Source organism: Cnephaeus nilssonii (genome assembly GCF_951640355.1).
Source record: "Cnephaeus nilssonii genome assembly, chromosome: 22".
NCBI lineage: Eukaryota > Metazoa > Chordata > Mammalia > Chiroptera > Vespertilionidae > Cnephaeus > Cnephaeus nilssonii.
In genome coordinates this window covers 22,567,379-22,588,132 of record NC_137093.1, presented here as the reverse complement: position 1 = coordinate 22,588,132, position 20,754 = coordinate 22,567,379, and the positions used below count along the sequence as shown (strand labels likewise).

Below are 20,754 nucleotides of genomic sequence, written 5' to 3'. Positions count from 1 at the left end.
ACAAGGCTCAGAGAGGCGAAGTAACCTGGGCGAGGTCACACAGCCCGAAGGGGCTGGAGCTGGGGTGAAAACTTAGCTCTAAGTCAGCCGTCCTCAAACTATGGCCCGCGGGCCACGTGCGGGTGTTTTTGCCGTTTTGTTTTTTTACTTCAAAATAAGATAGGTGCGGTGTGCATAGGAATTTGTTCATAGTTTGTTTGTTTTTTTAAACTATAGTCCGGCCCTCCAACGGTCTGCGGGACAGTGAACTGGCCCCCTGTTTAAAAAGCGTGAGGACCCCTGTCTAAGTGATACCTACCATGATTCCGGGGACAATCAGGAGAAGAGTCGGAAGCCCAGGCTGGAGCTCCTGATTCTGTGACTGGCAAGGGCCCCTGGCCCAGAGCGGGTCTGCCTCGGGCCGGCCCGTAGTGGGTGGGTTCTTGACGTCCCGCAGTAACGCTCTCACAATACGAGTCCAGGCGATTTGAGAGCACAGTTTTAATAAGCTGGGGAGGGTGAAACAAGGGAGGGAGGGCCTAGCGTGGAAGAACAACAGGACAGTCTAGGCGGGCTGCTCTGGCTCACTGGAAAGTCAGAGCCGACAGGGCCTCAGAGGCAGGTTCAGGGATTAGCCTGGGACGAGCCGCCACTGCCCATTGCTCCCCTGGTTGCAAGTCTCACGAGGACCCTTTGAGATGAGGTGATGCGGGCCTGAGAGGGAAGAAGGGGGAAGGGAAAGGTGTGGGCCTGCTCCCGGGATGGGGGGTGGGGGGAGGGATCCTCATAGACTATTCATCAGCTTCTCCAGATGTGTCCTTGCAGGGTTGTTGTCTCCACTGACGGGTCAGCGCCCGGGCAGGGGAAAAGCAGCTGGTCCTGGCGTCTCCCACCTTGTTTTTGCTGATTTTTCTGGTCGTGGGGCTGAAATCCAGCTGAGGCCTGGAGGTTATCCCTAGGGGGGTGACCTTCCGTATCTGGCTGTAAATGGCTCAAGCAATTTGTTCGGCTGTCTCCGTTTCTTCCCTCCAGATGCCAAGGAATTTTCCTAGCTTCTTCCCATCCTTGCTTCGACCCTGCTCACTACTCCCTAGCTGGGTCACGTTGGGAAAGATCACCAAAGGTGTCTGAATCAGTTTGCTCATCTGTGAAATGGGAATAAGGGGGCCGTGACGTTGTTTGAGGCCCTCCAGGGGGGGCGGGCTTTCCTTCATCACTTCCCTTCATCTTCACGGTGCACGGGGGGCGGGGGGGGGGCATCGCTAAGTCCCAGTAAGGCCGTCCCTTTGCATGCTTTCATGCCCTGGGCCGACAGAGTGAGGCGCTGGCTTGATTTCCACCAAGGGGCTTGAGTCAAGTGGAAACGTGCTTTGCAGAGGCTCTTGCAAAGGATGTGGGGGTGCCGGGAAGGGAGGCAGGGCTGCACTGAGGTGGAGGAGCCGTAGCCACGGCTTCCTCATCCGGCCAGGGCAGCGTGTGGTCTTGGGAGGAGGCGGCTGAGCGGGACCGCGGGCTGCGGCCTGGCACCCAAGCCTCTCTGGCATCCAGACACCCTCCAGGCTCATCTCTGAGCTCTGACGATTTCCAGGAACACAGACCTTTGCTTTGGTTCAGAACCCGCGAACTGGACTCACCCTGGTTTCCACCCCCCCAACCCCCCCCCCCGGCCCCCTTCGTGGGAGAGGAACGCTGCCTATGCTCACAGATAACGTCGCCGTCTGATTTTTTCTATACAGACATCTGCTGGGCACCTCCTGTGTGGGCTCCAGGGACCGTGTCCATATCATGGTTTCATGGCACGCGCACGCTAACGCTGGGAGGGAGGAATGGTATCAGCCCCGTGTTACAGACGGGCACACCGAGGCTTGGAGAAGAGAGGTCATCTGTCCACGTTTGCTGAACGAGGAAAAGGGCCTTGGAACCTGGACTCCCAAGAGGGGGCCCCTTCGGCCACTAGGCAGCTTGGCGTGGGGACCAGACTGAAACCACCTTGTCACCACAAGGACCCCAGACTTACTCAGCATGGCCCTGTGGTGGAGAAACTTTCCAGTTAACCTTGTACCTCCAGGCCCGGAGACCTCAGATCTGCAAGGGGTCCCAAGAGAACTTTGCATCCAGACCTCTTGACTTACTGAGAGGAAGGCTTTCTTATCGTCCTTTTATAGGCGACGTAACTACAGCCCAGAGGGGTCAAGCCACTTGCCCAAGGTCACACAGCGTGGCACTGAGCCAGGATGTCTAAGTTGGCCCATTTAACCAGCTTTTTTTTTTTTTTTAAAGCTGGAAGGGGGCCTTTGAGACCATCAACTCCAACCTCCCTGTTCTACAGAGGGGGAAATGGAGGCCCCAAAGAGCCAGGGATTTACCTAAGAACATTTGCCAAGCAGAGCCTGCAAAGCATAAAAGAGAGAGCGCTCGATTCTTAATCTGCATTCAAATCCCACCTTTGCCTCTTGGTAGCCACACGACCTTGGGTAAGACTCTTGACCTTGCTGGCCCTCAGCTTCCCCAACTCTAAAATGGGGGTGATCGTAACCACCACCCCACAGGGTTTGTGTGGGGTGACATGCAGGAAGTGCGTCTCAGCACCTTGGCCCACGGAGTAGGTGCCCAATAAAATGCGGTTATTTGGGTGGTTATTGCTCATAGCAGTTAACCCTGACGCGGGGACTCAAAGCTCCTTGCCAGGATGCCTGGCTGGGTCTCCTGTACCGGCCGGGGCCCTCGTGTGAGTTTCAGGGGCCTGGTGAGGTTCTCATTCACCTGACAGAACAAGAGAGAAGGAAGGGGGCAGGGAGCAAGGCCTAGGGGGGGGAACAGAAGCGCCCCAGAAGCAGACAAGCCTTGTTCTAGCTTCCTTGCTCCTCTCCCCCAGCAGGTGGGGGGGGGGGCCTGCTGATGGGGACAGTGGCTGTGGCTGCCACCTCCCAGGTGTCTCCAGGTGCCAGGGGGAGAAGCCAGGCGTTGGGGCAGTCTCTGATGCAGCCTGGCCCTCAGGGCTGAGGGTGGGCTGCAGCTGGCCTGGATTGAGGGGGCAGGGTTCGAGACAATGACTTCTCGGGGGCACCCGTTGTTACCCACCAGGGCACCTGGCCCTGCGCGGGTCTGCCTGGGGCCAGCTGGTCATGGGTGGGACACATTTCACAGCCCGAGTCCAGGTGATGTTGGGGGTGCATTTACTAAAGCTGGGGGCAGTGAGACACAGGAGGGCCTCGGGTAGAAGAAGCAACAGGAGAGCCTCAATGGGGCTCACGGGGAAGTCAGGGCAAAGGGGGCCTTGCGGACAGGTCAGGGGGTTAGCCCCGGACGAGCTGCCGCTGCCCATTGCTCCCCTGGCTGCAAGTCTCTGGGGTCCCCCGCGTTTAGGAAGTGCACGCTGTCGGGGGAAGGGAAGGCACAGGCACGTGGGTCATTTGTCTCGAGGGCTTTATCTCTCTCCTGCAGGCGGGGGTCTCAGGGGCGATAGCAGGGGAGGGTGTCGGCAGAATATTTGTCAACTTTCCCAGATGTGTTCTTTCGGGGGCATGGTCTCTGCTGATTGGCAGCTGGGGCGAGGGTCCCTCACCCACCTGGCGTAGCTGCTTTTCGGGGCCTGGGGCTGACCTAGAAGGGAGGCCTGGCGGGCCGTCATCTCCAGGGCAGTGACCTTCTGCATCGGCGGTGAACTTCCCGGCCTGTGGGTTCGCCTATCTCAGTGCCCGCATCCCACTTGCGCAGGCATTTTCCTAGCTTCTTACTATCCCGCCTCACCACAAACCCTCAGAGTGCGGGCTGGCGCCTGGCCCCGGGGAGACGGTGACCCCCACGGGCAGCCGACCCTGACCACAGAGAACTCCCTCCCGCACACGCTGCCTCGCAGACGCACTGCGCTCACGGCTTGGGATTCTTTGCATGCGTGGACGCCTGGCTGCCTCCGGGGGATTCCGCGAATGGGGTACCAGGCCTCCCAGTCCTGGGGGATCTGAGAAAGAGAGACTAATTGCTGCCAGGCTGCCTGCGGGGGCTGGGCCGTGTGTCTGGGGAGAGGCACAGGCCCTCTGCCCCGTGGCTCCGGACGCAAGCGGAGTGGCCGAGAGGGTTTGTTTGCTGGACTCCCTGTTGGGGGCCGAGGGGCTTTCTGGCCTAGGAGGAGAGACCTCTATCCAAACATTGGTGCTGGGGCCTTTTTGTGGCTGGGAACGGCGGCCGGGTCTGCGATAAGATAGGGTTTGCAAAGAGGCTTTGGACTCCACCTGGGCAGGGGGTGGGGGCTGGGGCTGGGGTCAGGCCTTCGCTCAGTCCCAGGGTAGGCAGGGGCCAGACTGCTGGGGCCTTAGGGGTTTGGGTAAGGAGCTGGTGTTCTTCTCAGGGTAAGAGGAGCAGCTGAGAACGTTATCTTTTTTAAAAAATATATTCCTATTGATTTCAGAGAGGAAAGGGGAGAGAGAGATAGAAACATCAACGATGAGCGAGAATCACCGATCGGCTGCCTCCCACACGCCCCACACCGGAGATCGAGCCCGCCACAGGGACCTATGCCCTGGCCGTGACTTCCTGGTTCGTAGGTCGATGCTCAACCACTGAGCCATACCGGCCCGGCGAGCAGCTGAGAACGTAGAAGCAGGAAGTCGTGCGATGAGGTGTGCATTTTAAAAAGCCCTCGCCAGCTACTGGCGGGGGGAGGGGGGGGTGGGGGGGGAAGGGGGGGGGATAAACTCCCGGTGGCGGCGCAAGGCTGGTTAGGGGCCTGTCGTAGTCATCCAGGAGCAGCAGTGACAAGGTTTGTGAGCTGTTTAGGGGACCAGGGGTCGGATCGGACAGATATGGGGTGCGGGAGGGGGAGGCAGGGGCAGTCTGGACCCTCCCTCAGGGTCTCAGCAGGACACAAGCTAGCCATTCACATGGGGTGAATGGTGAGAGCTGAGGAAAAGGGGGGGCCGTAGAAAGGGCGGGCAGTGTGAGGGACAGTGCGGCGATTCAAGGTCTAAGGTGCACGGAGACCCTCCTGTCCTGTCCTAGGCCGAGGGCCGAGGACAGAGTGGTCACTGCCTCCCCCGGGGGGCACGGCCGTGGTCCGCTGATGGAGACCCTGCAGGGAGGGAGCTGGGAGAGTGAACGCCTGGGCTCGCTGTCCCACTGCCTTGCAACCCCCACTCCCAGAGGTCAGAGGGCAAGGAGCCCAGTGGGGTCACTCCTGTGGGTCAGCGGGCAGGGCCCAGAGCCGCAGGGAGTGAGTTTGGGGGTGACCAAGTGAGTGATACTTGGATAGCAAGAAGCTGGAGAAACTCAACAGATTAGAATATGGAGATTGACGGGGGAGGGTGATAAAAGTGCAAAACAAAAGAAATAGCTGGGACTACAAGGACATATATAGAAGGCATAAGGAAAATAAAGTAAAATGCAAGGAGGCTAAAGAACACTAAGTCAGGGGAAGAAATCCAGGAGTCACTAACATAGGGTAGAAAGGAGCGGCGCCCTCCGGGGGCACGCCAGGCATGGCAGAGGTTGGGGTGTCCCGCTTCTGGGCTCTCCCCAGGTACTGAAGGTTTTGGGGGGCCCCTGCCTCTAAGCAGGTGGGCTGTCCAGGTCCAGAGGCATAAGTTCCGGGCTTCGCCGACCCCTGCGCGCACCCCGTCTCAGCCAGAAGGAAGTGGGCAGCCGGCGAGGCAGCCAGCGCCTTCCACCCGCGGCGGTGACTCAGCGTGCGCTCTGGTGTGGGCGTGGGACCAGGGAGGAAACGCTCCCAGCGCAGAGCTAATTCTGTCCGGGGCTGGCGGCCAGGCGCACCGCTGGAACAGCAGCTGGCGCTGTGTGGTTTTGGGGTTTCGGGGTCTCGGGGTGCCTCAAAGCTGGGGATCCGGGGACTGGAGCCCTGAGGGGTTTCCTGGAGCCACCTGGGGGTGGGAGGCCCCTTTTCTCTGCCCGGAAGGGTGAGACACTGGGGGTGGGCCAGGCGGGAACCCGGGCAGGGAGCAAAGGCACCCGGACCCGCAGTCAACCGCCCGGCCTGGGGGACGCGGGGACGTCGCTGGGGCGAGGCGGACAGTTGGGACCGGGAGAGAGTGGTGTCTGGAAGGCTCTGGAACGTCTCCGCCGCTGGCTGAGGCTGTGCTCTTGGACCAGTCGGAATAGCAAAGGGGTCAGGGAGTCCGGTTCACATCCTGAGCGGATGCGTGAGCGGGGTCCCCCTCCAGCTGTGCGCGGAGGATGCTCCCCTGTGCAGAGGCCTCCGGGGTGGCAGGTGCCAGGCGGAGTGTCCCAGGCTCTGGGGACGCGCCCGCCACAGCCAAGACAGCCCGGGGTCCTCTTCTGGGTGGCTCAGGGAGGTTCACGTGCTCTCTCCTGACCTCGGTTTCCCCAGCCCCCAAATAGGATGCCCTCCGAGGGGCCTCGCAGCCCCTCAAAGCCTTTCAGAGGCCGAGACACGCAGAGGCGGGGCCTCCGTGCTGTTGGGGTGGGCTGGGGGTGGGGGTAAAAGGGAACCGGAGCCAGGCCACACCCTGGGGAAGGGCCTCCCGGTTCCCCGAAGGTTCCCACGCCCCGCGGCTGGCCCATGAGGCGCCTGTGGGCTCCCACGGGGCCGGCCGATGAGCCGCCTGCTGGCCCGGGGCCGCCACCAGGGGCAGTTAGTGCCATCTGCCCAGAGAGCAGCAGGTGGGGAGGGCCGGTGAGTGGCTGCGGGCAGCTTGGGCGGCTGGGCACACAGGTGAGTGATGTGGGCAGGTGAGGAGCTGCTGAGCCTCTCCGAGGGGAGGGTGGGGAGAGAAGGAGGGACAGGGTGACAGAGAGAGAAGACAGACAGGGAGACTCGGCAGAGAGAGAGAGAGAGAGAGAGAGAGAGAGAGAGAGAGAGAGAGACACGTGGAGAGAGAGGCACGCACAGAGATCGGAAAGAGAGGCAGAGACAAGAGAGACATGGGACAGACTGACACGGACAGACAGCTATGGTCGGGGCGGGAGCGAGTCCTTTGCAGACTCAGGGTGCCCACTTGGCTAAAGGGCCTGGGCAGTGGTCCAGAGAGGAAGCCCCAGGCACGCCTCTGCGGCCCAGATGCTTCTCAGCCCTGCGTCCCCGGAGCCTGAGGGCCCGGGGGCAGGTGGGCAGCAGCCGGAGGAGGTGGGGCCCTGGAGTCACCAAGGACCTGGGTTCAAGTCCCCGCTGACTAGGTGAGTGACCTCGGGCACGTGACCCCCGCCCCCTTGGTAGATCAGTACTGACGCCAGCGACCTTGCAGGCGTAGGGGGAGGCCCAGGTGGTCACAAGCGTGTCTGCCGCCCCCCAGCCTCCTCGCTGGGGCCAAGGAGCCGTGGGCTGCACGCGTCCTTGAAGGATGGACGAGTGAATGAGCTTTGCTCCCGCAGCCCGCTCCTCAGAGCTTCTGGGATCAAGACGCATTCCCATTTGGGCCACTAACTAGACGCAGAGGGGCCGGAGGGAAAATCCCAGGGAACGCGGAGCCTCGCCTTGCCCCCCGTCCGTCCAAGGCACACCCAGAACCCTTCCAGAATGATCTCCTGGAGGCTCCTGGGAGGTTCCACGGGGCAAAGACCCGAGGATTCCGGGACGTTCCGTGGAGTCCAGCAGCGGACAAGGACAGAGAGTGGGTTGGGCAGTTCAGCAGGTTCTGAGCTTCCTCTTCTGTTCAGAGGGACCAATACGATCTGCCTGGCTTACTGTGAGCTAGCTGTGTGACCTTGGGCACCTCGCTGACCCTCTCTGGGCCCCGGGTTCCTGGTTTGTAACAGTGCTGAGAACCGTGCCTGGCATGCAGACATGGCTGCTTAACAAAAATTAAGCAGAGAGCATCTGTCTCAGGTTTTTGCTCTCGGTGGTGGGAGGACCAGATGTGACCTTGAGCCTCGGTCCACCCCTCCCTCCCCCAGCAAGGGTCTGCGGGGCTGTGGGCAGGGCGGGGCCATCCGCAGTGGGACCTTCTGCCTGGTGACCCTCTGGTCCCTGGCAGGGGCTAGGCTCGCCAAAGAGGTGCCAGGGCCTTGGCCACTGCATAGCCGCCTCCAACTGGGCCGATGGGTGACTTCCCTGGCTCCTCCAAGTTCACTGCCCGCCTGACGAGGGAGGAGGTTGTGAGGGTGGGGCCCTGGGCAAGGTCGAGGTGCTTGCTTGGCCCTGGGCCTGCCCCATGTGGCTTCATCAGGGGTTCAGTGACCCAGGCGCTGCCCAAACAGAACCCCAGGCAGGGGTTTGGGGTGCCCGTTTGTTGGCTTTGGGTGTTTGTGGACCTCGGGAGGGGAGGGGGGGCTGATATAATGACACCCCTCTGTCCATCTCCATCTGCGTCACCACTGGCCTCTGGGAGCCCCACATTGGTCTTATTTTCCTTCTTCGCTGCCCTGATTTCCTCTGAGCCCCGCTTTCTACCCCCCCCCCTCCCATTTCCGCTCCCACAGAACCACTCTAATTGGTTCAGTGTGTATCCTAATTGGTTCAATGTGTATCTTGTGATTCCACCATGTTCTTGCAAAAAAAAAAAAATCAAAAATCAAAAAGCAGTGCATACTGTTTTGTGCGTGTGGCTGCTTTGGCAAGCCTGTTTCCAAAGGACTCCGTGCTGGGCGGGTAGGTGGCCTCAGGGTGCTTGCATTCCGCTATGCGGTATGCGCCCTAGATAATCTGTCGCTTCTAACAGCCGCACAGCATTCACCCGCCCCCCTCTCTTCCAGCCCCGGAGGGCCATCGGGTGGTAGGTACGCGGGACCGCTCTGTACTATTTTTGCAACTTCTTGTGAGTCTGTACTTATTTCCAAGTAAAGTTATTTAAAAAAAAAAAAAGAGTCACAAAAAGAGAGGAGTCTAGAGATTGTCTCCCTCCCAGTCCTGATTCCAGAAGCTCATCTTTTTCACGCGAGCTCACCCTCCCAGCAGCCCTGAGAAGTAGGTGGGGCACATACTATTATTCCCATTTTACAGATCGCACAACTGAGGCCCGGAGAGGGGAAGCGACTTGCTCAGGTGTCCCAGCCGATCTCCTGCCTTCTGTATCAGATTCTCCCTGGCAACTTCTCCTAGGGACCTCTGGGAGCTGTCCAAGGAAAGGACGGTCATGGCTGCCCTGGGGGGTCTGTCCCAGGAGCCTCAGAGAAGACCTAGGCCCCAGTTCCAAATCGGGTGTGAGTTCAGGGTCACAGGAAGAATCTGGGAGCCCAGCCCGGACACCTCATCTGCTCCCTGGGCTCTCTGGGGAGCTGAGGGTGGAAAGGGGGACAAGCTGATCACAGGCTCCCCTACCCCCCGGGCTGTAATGGACGGTGCTGCCTTCGGCAAATGGTTCTCACATGTGCCCCGGACCTCAGCCAGGCTTTCCTGAAAACTGGGGAAGGCGGATTCCTTGAGGGGCTGGGGAAAAAGATCTGAAGGAGGTGGTGTCCCTGGCGGGTGGGGCACCAGGAAAGGTGTGAACAGACATGGAAGCAAGACAGGTAAGAGCTCTGAGTCAGAGCAATCTGGGCACGCACTGGCTGCTAGCTGACTGTGTGATAATCGCCTCACCTTTACATTGGGAACAATAACAGTTCTGGTCCCAGGAGTTGTCGGCAATGTGTGAGCTAATGCAATTAGAGCATTTGGTGTAGTGTTTGGGCTATTGTGTGCACCGATCACTTATTATCCTATATGACAAAAGCCGAATATGCTAAGTGTCACTTCGTCCAGTCATCCATTCAACCAATCAAAGTGTAATATGCTAATGATATGCTAAGGCCACTCAACCGCTTGCTATGACATGCACTGACGACCAGGGGGGCAGACGCTCTGACCGGTAGGTTAACTTGCTGCTGGGGGTCCAGCTGATGGGGACTGAGCAAGATGGGCCAGACACACCCTGGAGCCCTCCCATGGTCTCTCCCCGGCCCCGATCATGCACTGGTGGGGTCCCTCAGCCTGGCCTGCGCCCTCTCGCAATCTGGGACCCTCGGGGGATGTTGGAGAGCTGGTTTCAGCCTGATCCCGCAGGCCAGGCTGAGGGACTCCACGGGTGCACGAATTCATGCACTGGGCCTCTAGTGTATTATAAGGAACTAAAACCAATATCAAGTATAATAGCTATAGACATAAGGACCAACCCAAACCAATGCAAAAACCTACAGACCAGCAGGGTCAATGGAACTGCTGCTGTTGACCTGCAAATGTGATTCAGAGCTTCCTTGTGGCCACGTCAAAAAGGGAAATGTGATCCGTGGTAGGACCTGGATTTTCAAGAATGAGGAAGCAGGCCAGTTCTGCAGGGGAAGCAATGGTGTTCCCTACCCTGAATTCTCAAAGGCACTTCTCACTGGGAAGGGGGCTTCATAAGGGCACCCCAAGAGAGCAGGGGGGCATTGCCTTGACCAGGACGTACATCTGCAGGTGTGATTTTCATGGAGCCTTTGAGGAAAGGTGAGGTGGCTCGGGGAAGGCAGCTCCATGGAGGATCAAGAGTGTGAGGAAGGTCTGGGCTCTCAGAGTTCCAGGCTGAGGCTTATAGGACTCCGAGAGGCGGGATTGAGGACCCCCCTAGCCATCAGGGAAACAAAGGGAGCATGAGACTTGGAAGTCGGGTTCTGGAGTCAGATTTCCCAGCTGTGTGGCCTCGGGCAAGTTGCTTCACCTCTCTGAACCTCAGTTGTCTTACCTGCAAACTAACACCCTTGCAGGGTGGTTGGCAGCATTGCATGGAGTCTTGCATTGCAGTGTTTGGCATATAGTGAATACTCAAATACATGTTACCTGTGTGTATACATATGTTATCCTATAGAATAAGAGAGGAATATGCTAATTATCCATTAAGCTGTGAGGCGTAATGACCGGATCACGGATCTGCAGGAGGGTGGGGCAGCAAACTACAAGCAGACAGCGGAGAGCTACATGAGGGGGCAGGGCAGCAAGCTATGAGGAGGGAGGGGGAGGGGGAGGGAAACAGGGGAGCTACAGGAGGGGGCAGGGCAGCAAACTATGAGGGGGGGCAGGGGGAGCTACAGGAGGGTGGCAGAGAGCTACTAGCACACGGATTCGTGTGCAGGGCTGCAGATAGATAGATAGATAGATAGATAGATAGATAGATAGATAGGTACTTTTTTCATGAGCTTCCTGGTTGTGAGGGTTTAAGAAATACGAATAACTAGAATTTTTTAGCTCTTTACAATTTACAGTTGGCAAAGGATCCATTCTCATTTCACATGACTCTCCTTGACAACAGGAGGGAGGGGTTCTTACCCCCCGTTGGAGAGATGAGGAGACTGGAGTTTAGAGAAACCAAAATCCTTGCCTGTGTTGCCCTTGACCTGCCCTTGAACCCAGAGCTGGGAGACTAGTGGGCAGGAAGCATTGGTCCTCTGGCCTTCCCGACCCCTCCCACCTTCCCAGGCTGAGGCCATTTTAGGCGGGGGTTAAGAGTGGAAGCCTAAGAAATAATCATCGTCATGATAACAATAACACTAAAAAGAACAGTGATAAAAACAATAACAACATAGTTACCCAGTAACAATCCTATTCTAAGTACTTTGCAGGTGACATTTAATCCCCTCCACCATCCCAAACGATTGTGATCATGCCCATTTCATAGGTAAGACAACTGAGGTGCAGAGAAGGTCATAGGAAGTTCATACAGACTGAGGCTTTGGATGCCTGGCAGCCCAGAATCGGTGTCCTTGGCCATTCAACCTAGAACTACCTCGTCTGGGGGGCAGAAAGGAGCTCAGGGCAGGAGGGATGTCTGTGGGGACAGAGGAGAGGCCAAATGCAAGCTTGTGACTGGGGTCCCCACCCAGGGAGAGCAGAGGGACTGGGGTGTGGGGGGGAGGACACATACCAACTGGGGACACTGACTCACTCAGTTCTCAGGAGGAGGGGTGAGGGGTGAGCAGGCAGACATGCCCAGAAGATGTCAGCGCCCCCCTGTGCTGGCTCAGCCTGCCCCCCCTTCAGAGATGGAAAGAGGTGGCCCCTGACCCTGAGCTGCTCCCAGCCCAGCCAGAGAGCCAGACGTGACGTCATCCGTGTCCCCAGAGCGTCTCTGCAGACGCCGCAGCGCCAAGTGCTCGACCCTGCGTCCCCCTTCCTTTCCACCCTCCTCCACGGGCTCAGACACACCCCCAGCCCGACTGCCAAACAGAGGGGCATGCTGGGAGGTGGGGCCCACCCTCCTCCCTCCTCCTGTCATCGTTTTTGTGGATGTTGTTGTTAATCCTCAGCCCAGGATATTTTTCCATTGATCACAGAGAGTGTGGAAGGGAGGGGGGAGAGACACACAGAGAGAAACAGCGATGGGAGAGAGGACACATCGATCGGCTGCCTCCCACACGATCCCCGTCCGGGGACCGAGCCTGCAAGGACCAGAATCAAACCCGGGACACTTCCGTTCTGTAAGCCGACGCTCTATCCACTGAGCCAAACCGGCTAGGGCTCCTTCTGTCATCTCAGAATTGTCCTTCAAGCTCAGCGAACGGGTCAAAACGTGAGCCTCCCGGGGCCTGAGGAAGCCTCCGACTCCCAGGCCAGGGAGCACTTCTTCGGCCCGGCGCCTTGCAACCGACGGTGAGCTCCGTGGAGGCCCGTCCTGCACCTTTCCCCGCTCCCGCCTGGGACGTGGAGGTGATGACCGGAGCGCAGGCAGCCTGTCTGCTAGGAGAGCCATTTCCTTGTCCCTGGGGCCGGCACAGCCAGGCACGGGGGATGTGGACGCCCAGTCAGCAGATCATGATTCGGGGGCAGCATGGAGCAATGGGAAGAGCCCCCGTTCTGCAGACGGGGCTCCAATCCCGGCCCTGCCGCCTCCTGCCTGCAGGCCTGGGCACCTCTGGAATTTGCTCCCAGCCTGCGGAGTGGGTCGACCCCCCAGCTCCAATTTGGAGTCCCCGGAGCCCAGAGTCCTCAATGGAATTTTACAAGTAGCTCTTGTTGAATAAAATCAGATGCAATAAAATGTAACCTCCAGTCCACGAAGGACCGGCGGTGAATTTAGATGGAGGGAGGCCGGGGTGTTGGGTCATGAAGAAGCGCCGATGGGCGGTCTCGCTGGGCTCAGACATCTCCCTGCGTGGAGCCCGTTTGTCAAGGTGGGAGGAGCCTTGGTGGTGGGAAGTGCAGGGATTCCGGGGCGCCAGGGTCCTGGGTTCAAATTCCAGCTCAGCTGCTCGTCAGCGGAGTCACCTCAGGCTCGGCGCTTCGCCTCTGTACATCGCCCATTCTTCTCCGTGAATTGGGGGTGACGACCAGAGGGCCTTTCTCGGAGTGCACCAGCGCTATGGCTCTGAGACCAGGACCCAGCGGCTGCCTCCTGTTCTCCCTGCAGGTGTTTCCAGCTGTGCACGGAGACTGACGGGCCGAGGACCCACCCCGGAGAGTGTCGGACACCTTAACAGTGAACGGTGAGGGACTCCTGGGGTCTGAGCTCCTATCTCCAAAGGGCGCCATTGGGGTCCACTGACAATGTGGGAGCACCGCGTAGCTGTCCCCTGGGCCTTGGGGACATGGCTGGGACCTGTGCACCCCCCCTTCATTGCACTTAGCGTCGTCACTCCCAATTTTCCCACGATCACGGGATTGCGGGTGAATGTTTGTCTCCCCCACTAGACCGTAAGGGAGAGGGGAAGGTTCCAGAGAGGCAGCCAAACACGGCTGTCCAGAGGATAGATTCTGAAGTTGGGTTAACTCTCAGCTGAAGGACCTCGGACGAATCACTTAAGTTCTCGGTGCCTCTGTTGCCTCCTCTGTGATATGGGGTTCCTCACCCATCTACCTCGCTGAGCTTTTGCAAGGATGAAGAGCGTTTGTGTATGTCAAGGCTTCAGGATAGTCCCTGGTGTGTAGAAGGTGCTGGCCGGCTATTGGTTAAGTAAATAAAATAGCAAAACAGGAAGTAGTTACGCTAAGGAACCGGCCTTGTGCCTTGCCAGGGAGAACCAGGTTGGGCTTGCTGATCTTGGCTGGCCTCTTGAAGGCAGTTGCAGTCCAAGGCTCCTCTCACGACCCCGGTCTCCCCTTGCAGAGCATGGAGGGGGAGGATTACAACACCTCCTACTGGTACGAGGACGAGTACCCCGACGATTCCGAGGCCATCGTGATTTTGGAGGAGTTCCCACCCCCGGAAGGTGGGGCGTTCAGGATCTTCCTGGTGGCGGTCTACAGCATCATCTGCTGCCTGGGCATCCTGGGCAACGGCTTGGTGATCTTCATCGCCGCCTTCAAGGTGAAGAAGACGGTGAACACCATCTGGTTCGTCAACCTGGCCATCGCCGACTTCCTGTTCAACCTCTTCCTCCCCTTCCACATCGCCTACGTGGCCATGGACTACCACTGGGTGTTCGGGACGGCCCTGTGCAAGCTCAGCAACTTCCTGCTCAACCACAACATGCACACCAGCGTCTTCCTGCTGATGGCCATCAGCTTCGACCGCTGCGTCGCTGTGCTCCTCCCCGTCTGGTCCCAGAACCACCGCAGCGTGCGGCTGGTCTACGCGGCCTGCGTGGTCATCTGGGTCCTGGCTTCCCTCCTGAGCCTCCCTTCCCTCGTGTTCCGGGACACGGTGCTCGTGCACGGGAAGATAGCGTGCTTCAGCAACTTCAGCCTGGCGGAGGCCCACGCCCCCCCGGGGCTCGCTCACCCCCATCCGGGCTCCCTGGGGTCCCGCTGGCACCTGGCGGTGAGCGTCCTGCGCTTCCTCTGTGGCTTCCTGATCCCGGTCTTCATCATCACGGCCTGCTACGTCACCATCGTCTGCAAGCTCCGGCGCAACCGCCTGGCCAAGACCAGGAAGCCCCTCAAGATCATCCTGACCATCATCATCACCTTCTTCCTCTGCTGGTGCCCCTACCAAACCCTCTACCTCCTGGAGCTCCACCACGCCTCCGTGCCTGCCTCCATCTTCACCTTGGGCTTGCCCCTGGCCACGGTCCTCGCCATTGCCAACAGCTGCATGAACCCCATCCTGTACGCCTTCATGGGTCAGGACTTCAAGAAGTTCCGGGTGGCCTTCTTCTCCCGCCTGGCCAACGCTCTGAGTGAAGACACGGGCCAGTCCCCCGACCACAGCCACAGGAACTCCACCAGGATGTCGTCCATAAACGAGAGGTCCTCGAGGAACGAGAAGGAGACCAGCATGTTCTGAGCCTCGCCTGGAGACCCCGACAGACACCCCCGACCTCGGCGTCCAAGGCGCTGTCTTCCCAAGGCCGCCGCCGCGGGAGCCTGCGCAGCGCCCACCCACGCCCGCTGCGTTTCACCCGGGGCGGACGGCGTGTTGAGCCGGGGTACCCAGGGCTCGGGACCCCTTTCTCCCGGTGGCATGGTGGGCGTGGCATGCCCCGGGGCCCACGGCCTTGGACCAGCGTCCCACGCTCCTTGGGAGACCAGCCTTGACCAAGGACAACGACGCAAAGCACAAGAGGGAGAATTCTCCAAAGCAGTGCCGTGGACCGCGATCAGAATGAGACAGGGAGACGATGCTACCTACTGTGCGCTTCCCCGGAAATGACACAGACACTCTACCGGGTCCCATCCCAGGGGTGAGCAGAGGAGGGCAGAGCACGCCTCTCCCTACTTACCTATCCAGCAGTCAGACAGACGTCTCACCCCTCAAGCCACTCCTCTGGATTGGGGCACGGGGAATGCACAGGGACCTGGGAGAGGAAGGTGACAGATGAGCCCTGGGCCGTGCCTTTGTGTTCCGCTCTCCCAGGAACACCAAGAACAGGCCCTGAGGGGCCATGAGGGCTCATCGGGGAGGGGGGGTGTCCCTGGGAGGAGAATGGAGAATGGACTTCCCATGGGCTTTGTGCTGAGCTATTTTGGGGGTGCGAGTGGTGCTAGTCCTTTCCCCCCAACCCCTGTTCTCACTTTCAACTTGTTCCTGGGGATGCTGGGTGGAGGGGGGCAGCTTCATCAGCAGCCCCCACCCGCTCCCCAGGGGTTCCTCTCTCCTTCCCTAATCTATGGGCTCTGGCTGGAGCCACTCAGAACGAAACACTCCACTCCGGGGCAAGAGGTGAGCAGGGCGGGCCCCTCCTCTCCCTCCTCCACTTCCTCCACGCCTTGCTGGAGACCAGTCCCCAGGCAACCGCAGGAAGCTGCGTGGAGTGCCTTGCGGCTGGGGAGTGCGTCCAAGGGCCCAGTCGCTGAACTTGAAGCGGAGGTTGGAGCCTGACCTTGACCTTGTGCTCTGGGAGGCAGGCCTGGGAGGCAAGCAGGCCGTGGGGTGCCAGAGGCACGGAGCTCCTGAGCGCAGCCCTGTAGCCTCTTCTCACCTGGGACACCTGGCCCAACCGCACACACAGCCAGCCAGAGGCTCTGTCTGACCCTATAGAGAATGTATCTATTGAGAATGTTCTAGACTATAACGATAGCCTGCCTTTATTTAGCTCTCCCATGATAAGCCCTGCACAGGTATCTCCTTGACTAGTATGCCTCACAGCTGCCCCGCGTTAGGTACAAGGACACGTGACTTCCCTCTTACATGTGAAGTATCTGAGGCTCAGAGAGGTTCAGGGACTGGCCTGAGGGCGCCCAGCTGGTCTCCGCCAGCGCCTGGATTTGAACCTAGGTCTCGTTTGGCTCAAATACAGCTGCAGAGTCTTAAGGTTTTGAGAGGGGCTTGGGGGTCTTGACCATAAATATATATGTGCCTCAGCGGATTAATCTAAACGTCGTCATGGCCTTTTAAGTCAGCTTTGCAAACCGTTTTCAAAAGATGACGCCGCTTGGCAAAGAAAATGCCGTTGCCCCTCCAGCTTCCTGGACAGCCATCCGCACTCACCCACTGGCTCCCTCCCCCTCCTGCACCCATCGACCTCGGGGGAAGGCAGCGGGGGAAGGCAGCGGGGACAGGCGGGAGGCAGCCCCTCGTGGGCCCAGGCCCTCTGGTCTCCGAGGGCTGCCTTCTCCCCCTCCCTTCATCCCTTCATCCTGAAGCCAGTTCTCCAAGAGGCAGCGAGCAGCTGTGATGTCTTCCCAGCGCCTGGCAAGCGCCCCAGGCCACGGGCGATTTGGAATCACACCTCATTAGGAGACAAACTGTTCCTTCCCTTGTCAGCTCCATTGTGTCCCCCACGAGCAGCCTCCGCCTGCTTTAAGCAACCTGCCCTTGGACAGTTTGAGAGCAAAAAGGGGGGGGCTTGACATACTGCCCCGCGTCTCCACCGTCCCCTCCCCACCGTCACAGGTGAAGCGACGCAGGCGCAAGATGGTGTGGGACCGGCTCCAGGTCCCAGAAATAGCCACCGCCGCCAGTCCGCCACTTGGGCCTCTGAGCCCCAGGACAGGCCGCTTCCTCGGCTCGGAGCCTCACTCCTCCTGGCTGGGCCGCGTGCAGGCCAGGCCGCCCCGGGGTGGGGGGGGGGGGGGGGGCGGTGCCGGGAATCATTTTGTCCTGGGAAAAGCCGGTGAACAGGAGCAAAATCCAAACCAGCTGTTTTCCTCCTTCGGGTCGGGCCTCCTTTTTCTGCCCCAGATCCATCCCTCCTCCCACCCATCCATGTCCACAACCCTCTCTTACCTATCCACCCGTTCCCCCAGGCCATCAACATCTATCCAACACCTGCTTGTTGTCAGGCTGGGCTAGGCCCTGGGGAGACAGGGCGATCCAAACATACAACCTCTGTCCTCGTCAGCTCCTTCGTTGGAGAAATAGCCAATAATTAAAAAAACAAAACAACCATTTTTCTCTAAACGGAAAGCAGCCTCCGTCAGTGCCTCACGCGCATTGGAGAGGGCTCTGACCCCGGCCAGAAGGCCAGGGACACTTTCTCGGGGGGGAGAGATGCTTGAGATGCGAGGGTGAGGTAGGCACTGGTGTGGTGGGAGGCGCGGAGAGGGTGCGCCGGGGGTGGGGGGGGGGAGCAGCGTGGACGTGGGAGGGAGCAGAGCGAACGTGAGGGTCTGGAAGGGGAGCCACCTGGGCAGAGCCGGTCGACTGATCATGGGTACACAGGATGGAGAGGAGGCAGGACCGGACCCTGGGACCCTGGGACCCTGGGACCCTGGGACCCTGGGACCCTGGGACCCTGGGACCCTGGGACCCTGGATGAAGGCGCAGCCCGTACAACAGTGATGTGCTCAGATCTGCACACTGAAATGGTGCCTCCTGCCTTATGCCTGGGCCCTTCTGGTTGGGAGGGGGTGGGGGAAGGGGTTCCTGTGATGATGCCTGGACTCTGGGAGCAAAGGTCGACCTTGAGAGACGTGGGCGGACAGTTGGAGAGAGATTGCCAAGCTCCCCACGCCTCCTCCGGGGCGTGGTTCGTGGGAAGCCGGCCCGGGGGCCATTCCAGCCGCGCAGGGGCCTCGGTTGCGATGCTCTATTGACGGAACTTAATTGTAAATATTATTCAAATGCGCCTCCCCGTGCACAATTACGTTTCCCAGGGGAGCCCTCTGCGCGCGCGCACACAGTAAAGCCCCATAAATAATACATAGATTAACCCACAAGGAGCGGAGGCCCGTGGATGCTGCAAGTGCGGGCGGGGGCCGCGGGGAATCTGTGCGGGCAGCACCCCCAGTGCTTGGACGTGGGTGTCACCGGGAGGTAACTGAGTTCTGTCCTGGGGGGATCTTCCAGAGGTCTCCCCGCCACACCCCCACCCCCACCCCAGGAGATGGGGATACCCCGAGGCACGTCAGCCAGCTACTGCCCTAAAGACAGGGTCAATGGGCTGTGAGTGCGAGGTGAAGGGAGGAGGGAACACAGGCCTCTAGGGCACGTTCCTGTGCTCAGGGCTTCAACAACAGCAACAACAACAATAATAATACCAGTAGGTAATCTGACCTGAGCATGTCCAAGGCTGGGGCATCGCCAAGCACGTTCCTTCCATTTTCTCATTGAATCCCATAGCAACCTCTGTGGGAGGGACCATTGCTATCTCCATGTACAGATGAGGGGATGGGGGGTTCAGAGAGGCGAAGCGACTTGCCCAACGTCACACAGCTAATAAGGGACACAGCTGGGATTCGACCCCCAGTGTAGCGTTGGACTCTAAAGCAACCTGCAAACCTAAGCTGCCCTCTGAGCAGACTCCTCCGTGGGACGAGGAAGGCGCACGACAAAATCCCCAGTGTCGGATTTTGAGGAGAGGGGAGAGGGGGGACGTGAGGGATTGCTTTCTCCTTGGGAAGGAGGGAAGGGTGTCTGGATGGTGTTTGTCACTTCCGCACAGTCCTGGGAATCTTTTAGAGTTTAGAAGAGACTCTACTTCATCAAATGCATCCCTTCCCATCTCCCCATTTTACAGATGGTGAAACTGAGGCCTTTTTTTCTTTTGCAAATAAGATGGGGACCTCCTGGCTCACTGACTGCTGTGAGAAGAGATATGTATGAAAATGCTCATGGGAGGCCCTTTTAAAGCATCATCGTGCTAGAGACCTGGGCATTCACCAAGCCCTTCCCCCCACCCCCACCCCCCCCACCCCCCCCCGGGCATTCATCAAGCCACCCTCTTCACGTCTTAGTTTGTGGGCAAGGCCTTTGGTACAGATCTGCCCTGAAGGATCCCAGCCCAGGATCTGGGAGTCACTAGGGAGTTTCCAGCAAAATTCTGGCTGGAGATCTTGGGGAAACCTGGCACGGGGCAGGTTTACGCTGTGTTTGAGTCACAAACTTCACCCTTGAAACTGTCCTGGATACAGGGGCGGGCCACTCGATATCAGGACCTAGGTGGTAGTTCCGAGGCTGAGTTTCTATGTAAAAACTCACTTGTCTTGCCCTGGCCGGTTTGGCTCAGTGGATAGAGCGTCGGCCTGCAGACTCAAGGGTCCCAGGTTCGATTCCGGTCAAGGGCATGTGCCTTGGTTGCGGGCACATACCCGGTGGGGAGTGTGCAGGAGGCAGCTGATCGATGTTTCTCTCTCATCGATGTTTCTAACTCTCTATCCCTCTCCCTTCCTCTCTGTAAAAAAAAATCAATAAAATATATTTTTTAAAAAACTCACTTGTCTGAACGTATAAGATGAATGCAATTCCTACAGCAAGTTACGCCTCAATAAAAGGGTTTTTGAGAGTAAAGTAATTCATGTCTTCAGCAGTGACTTCTCCCTCCCATTGGCGCTCTGCACCGAATCAGAGTGGGTTCTCTCTGATTCAAAAGAATATCACAGCGGAATGAGGCCCTTGCAGGGTTCATCCAAGAGCCTCAGGAAGGACTGAGCCCTCCCAGGGGTCACCCAACCCTGTCCCCCGACTCAAAGGGACTTAGATGGTTATGACACAGGATCACCTGGGCTCAGGAGTCAGACCGCCGGGGCTCAAATCCCAGCTCCACCATCTACCTCAGCTCGAGTTAAGGCTAGAATTAGGCTCTATGACCTTGGTAAGCTCCTCAACTTTTCCAAAGCCTCAGCTTTCTCACCTGTGGAATGGGTATAATAAGAACCAGCTGCTCACAGGGCCGCTGTGAGGATGACATGAGATGCCACGTGTAAGCATTTAGCAGATGCTGGGCCTCACGTGCGCCACCCTCTTTCATCTACATGGGGATCCCCATATCCAGGCTTGGTCTCCCCATATCCAGGCTTGCCCCCTGCAGCCCTCTCTCCACGAAGCAGCCCTAGGGGCTTCCATCACCGAGTACAACCATGCAAACTCCAGGACTGCTCCCTCCATCTGCACCTCCTGCTGCTCTGCAGCCCGCCTGCCTCTCAGAAACAAGCAGCTCAACAGCAGCAGCACGAATGCACCCAAGGCTGTTCCCACCTCGGCCTTCGCATGGACGATTCCCTCTGTTCCCGGCCACTGTGGGCACGACCCGTTCCTCCTCCTCCTCCTCCAGGTCTCAGCTCACCTGTCACCTCCTCAGAGAGGTCCTTCTTCACCTGCC

General features: G+C 58.9%; 1 protein-coding gene across 7 annotated transcripts in view; it reads left to right on the top strand.

Annotated features, from left to right (window-relative positions):
* The window catches only part of CMKLR1 (chemerin chemokine-like receptor 1), a 33,644-nt gene extending 15,905 nt beyond the window's left edge, over nucleotides 1–17,739 (top strand). For 6 of the 7 annotated variants that reach the window (XM_079762594.1, XM_079762596.1, XM_079762597.1 and 3 more), the window contains 2 exons: nucleotides 13,245–13,320; nucleotides 13,941–17,739. In XM_079762594.1, coding sequence (XP_079618720.1) covers nucleotides 13,944–15,059 — 1,116 coding nt within the window. In that variant the 5' untranslated portion in view covers nucleotides 13,245–13,320; nucleotides 13,941–13,943 and the 3' untranslated portion in view covers nucleotides 15,060–17,739. Of the gene's footprint in view, nucleotides 1–4,491; nucleotides 4,599–13,244; nucleotides 13,321–13,940 lie in introns of those variants that run through there. The other variant, XM_079762598.1, reaches the window with a different exon arrangement.
* The last annotated feature ends 3,015 nt before the right edge of the window (nucleotides 17,740–20,754 follow it).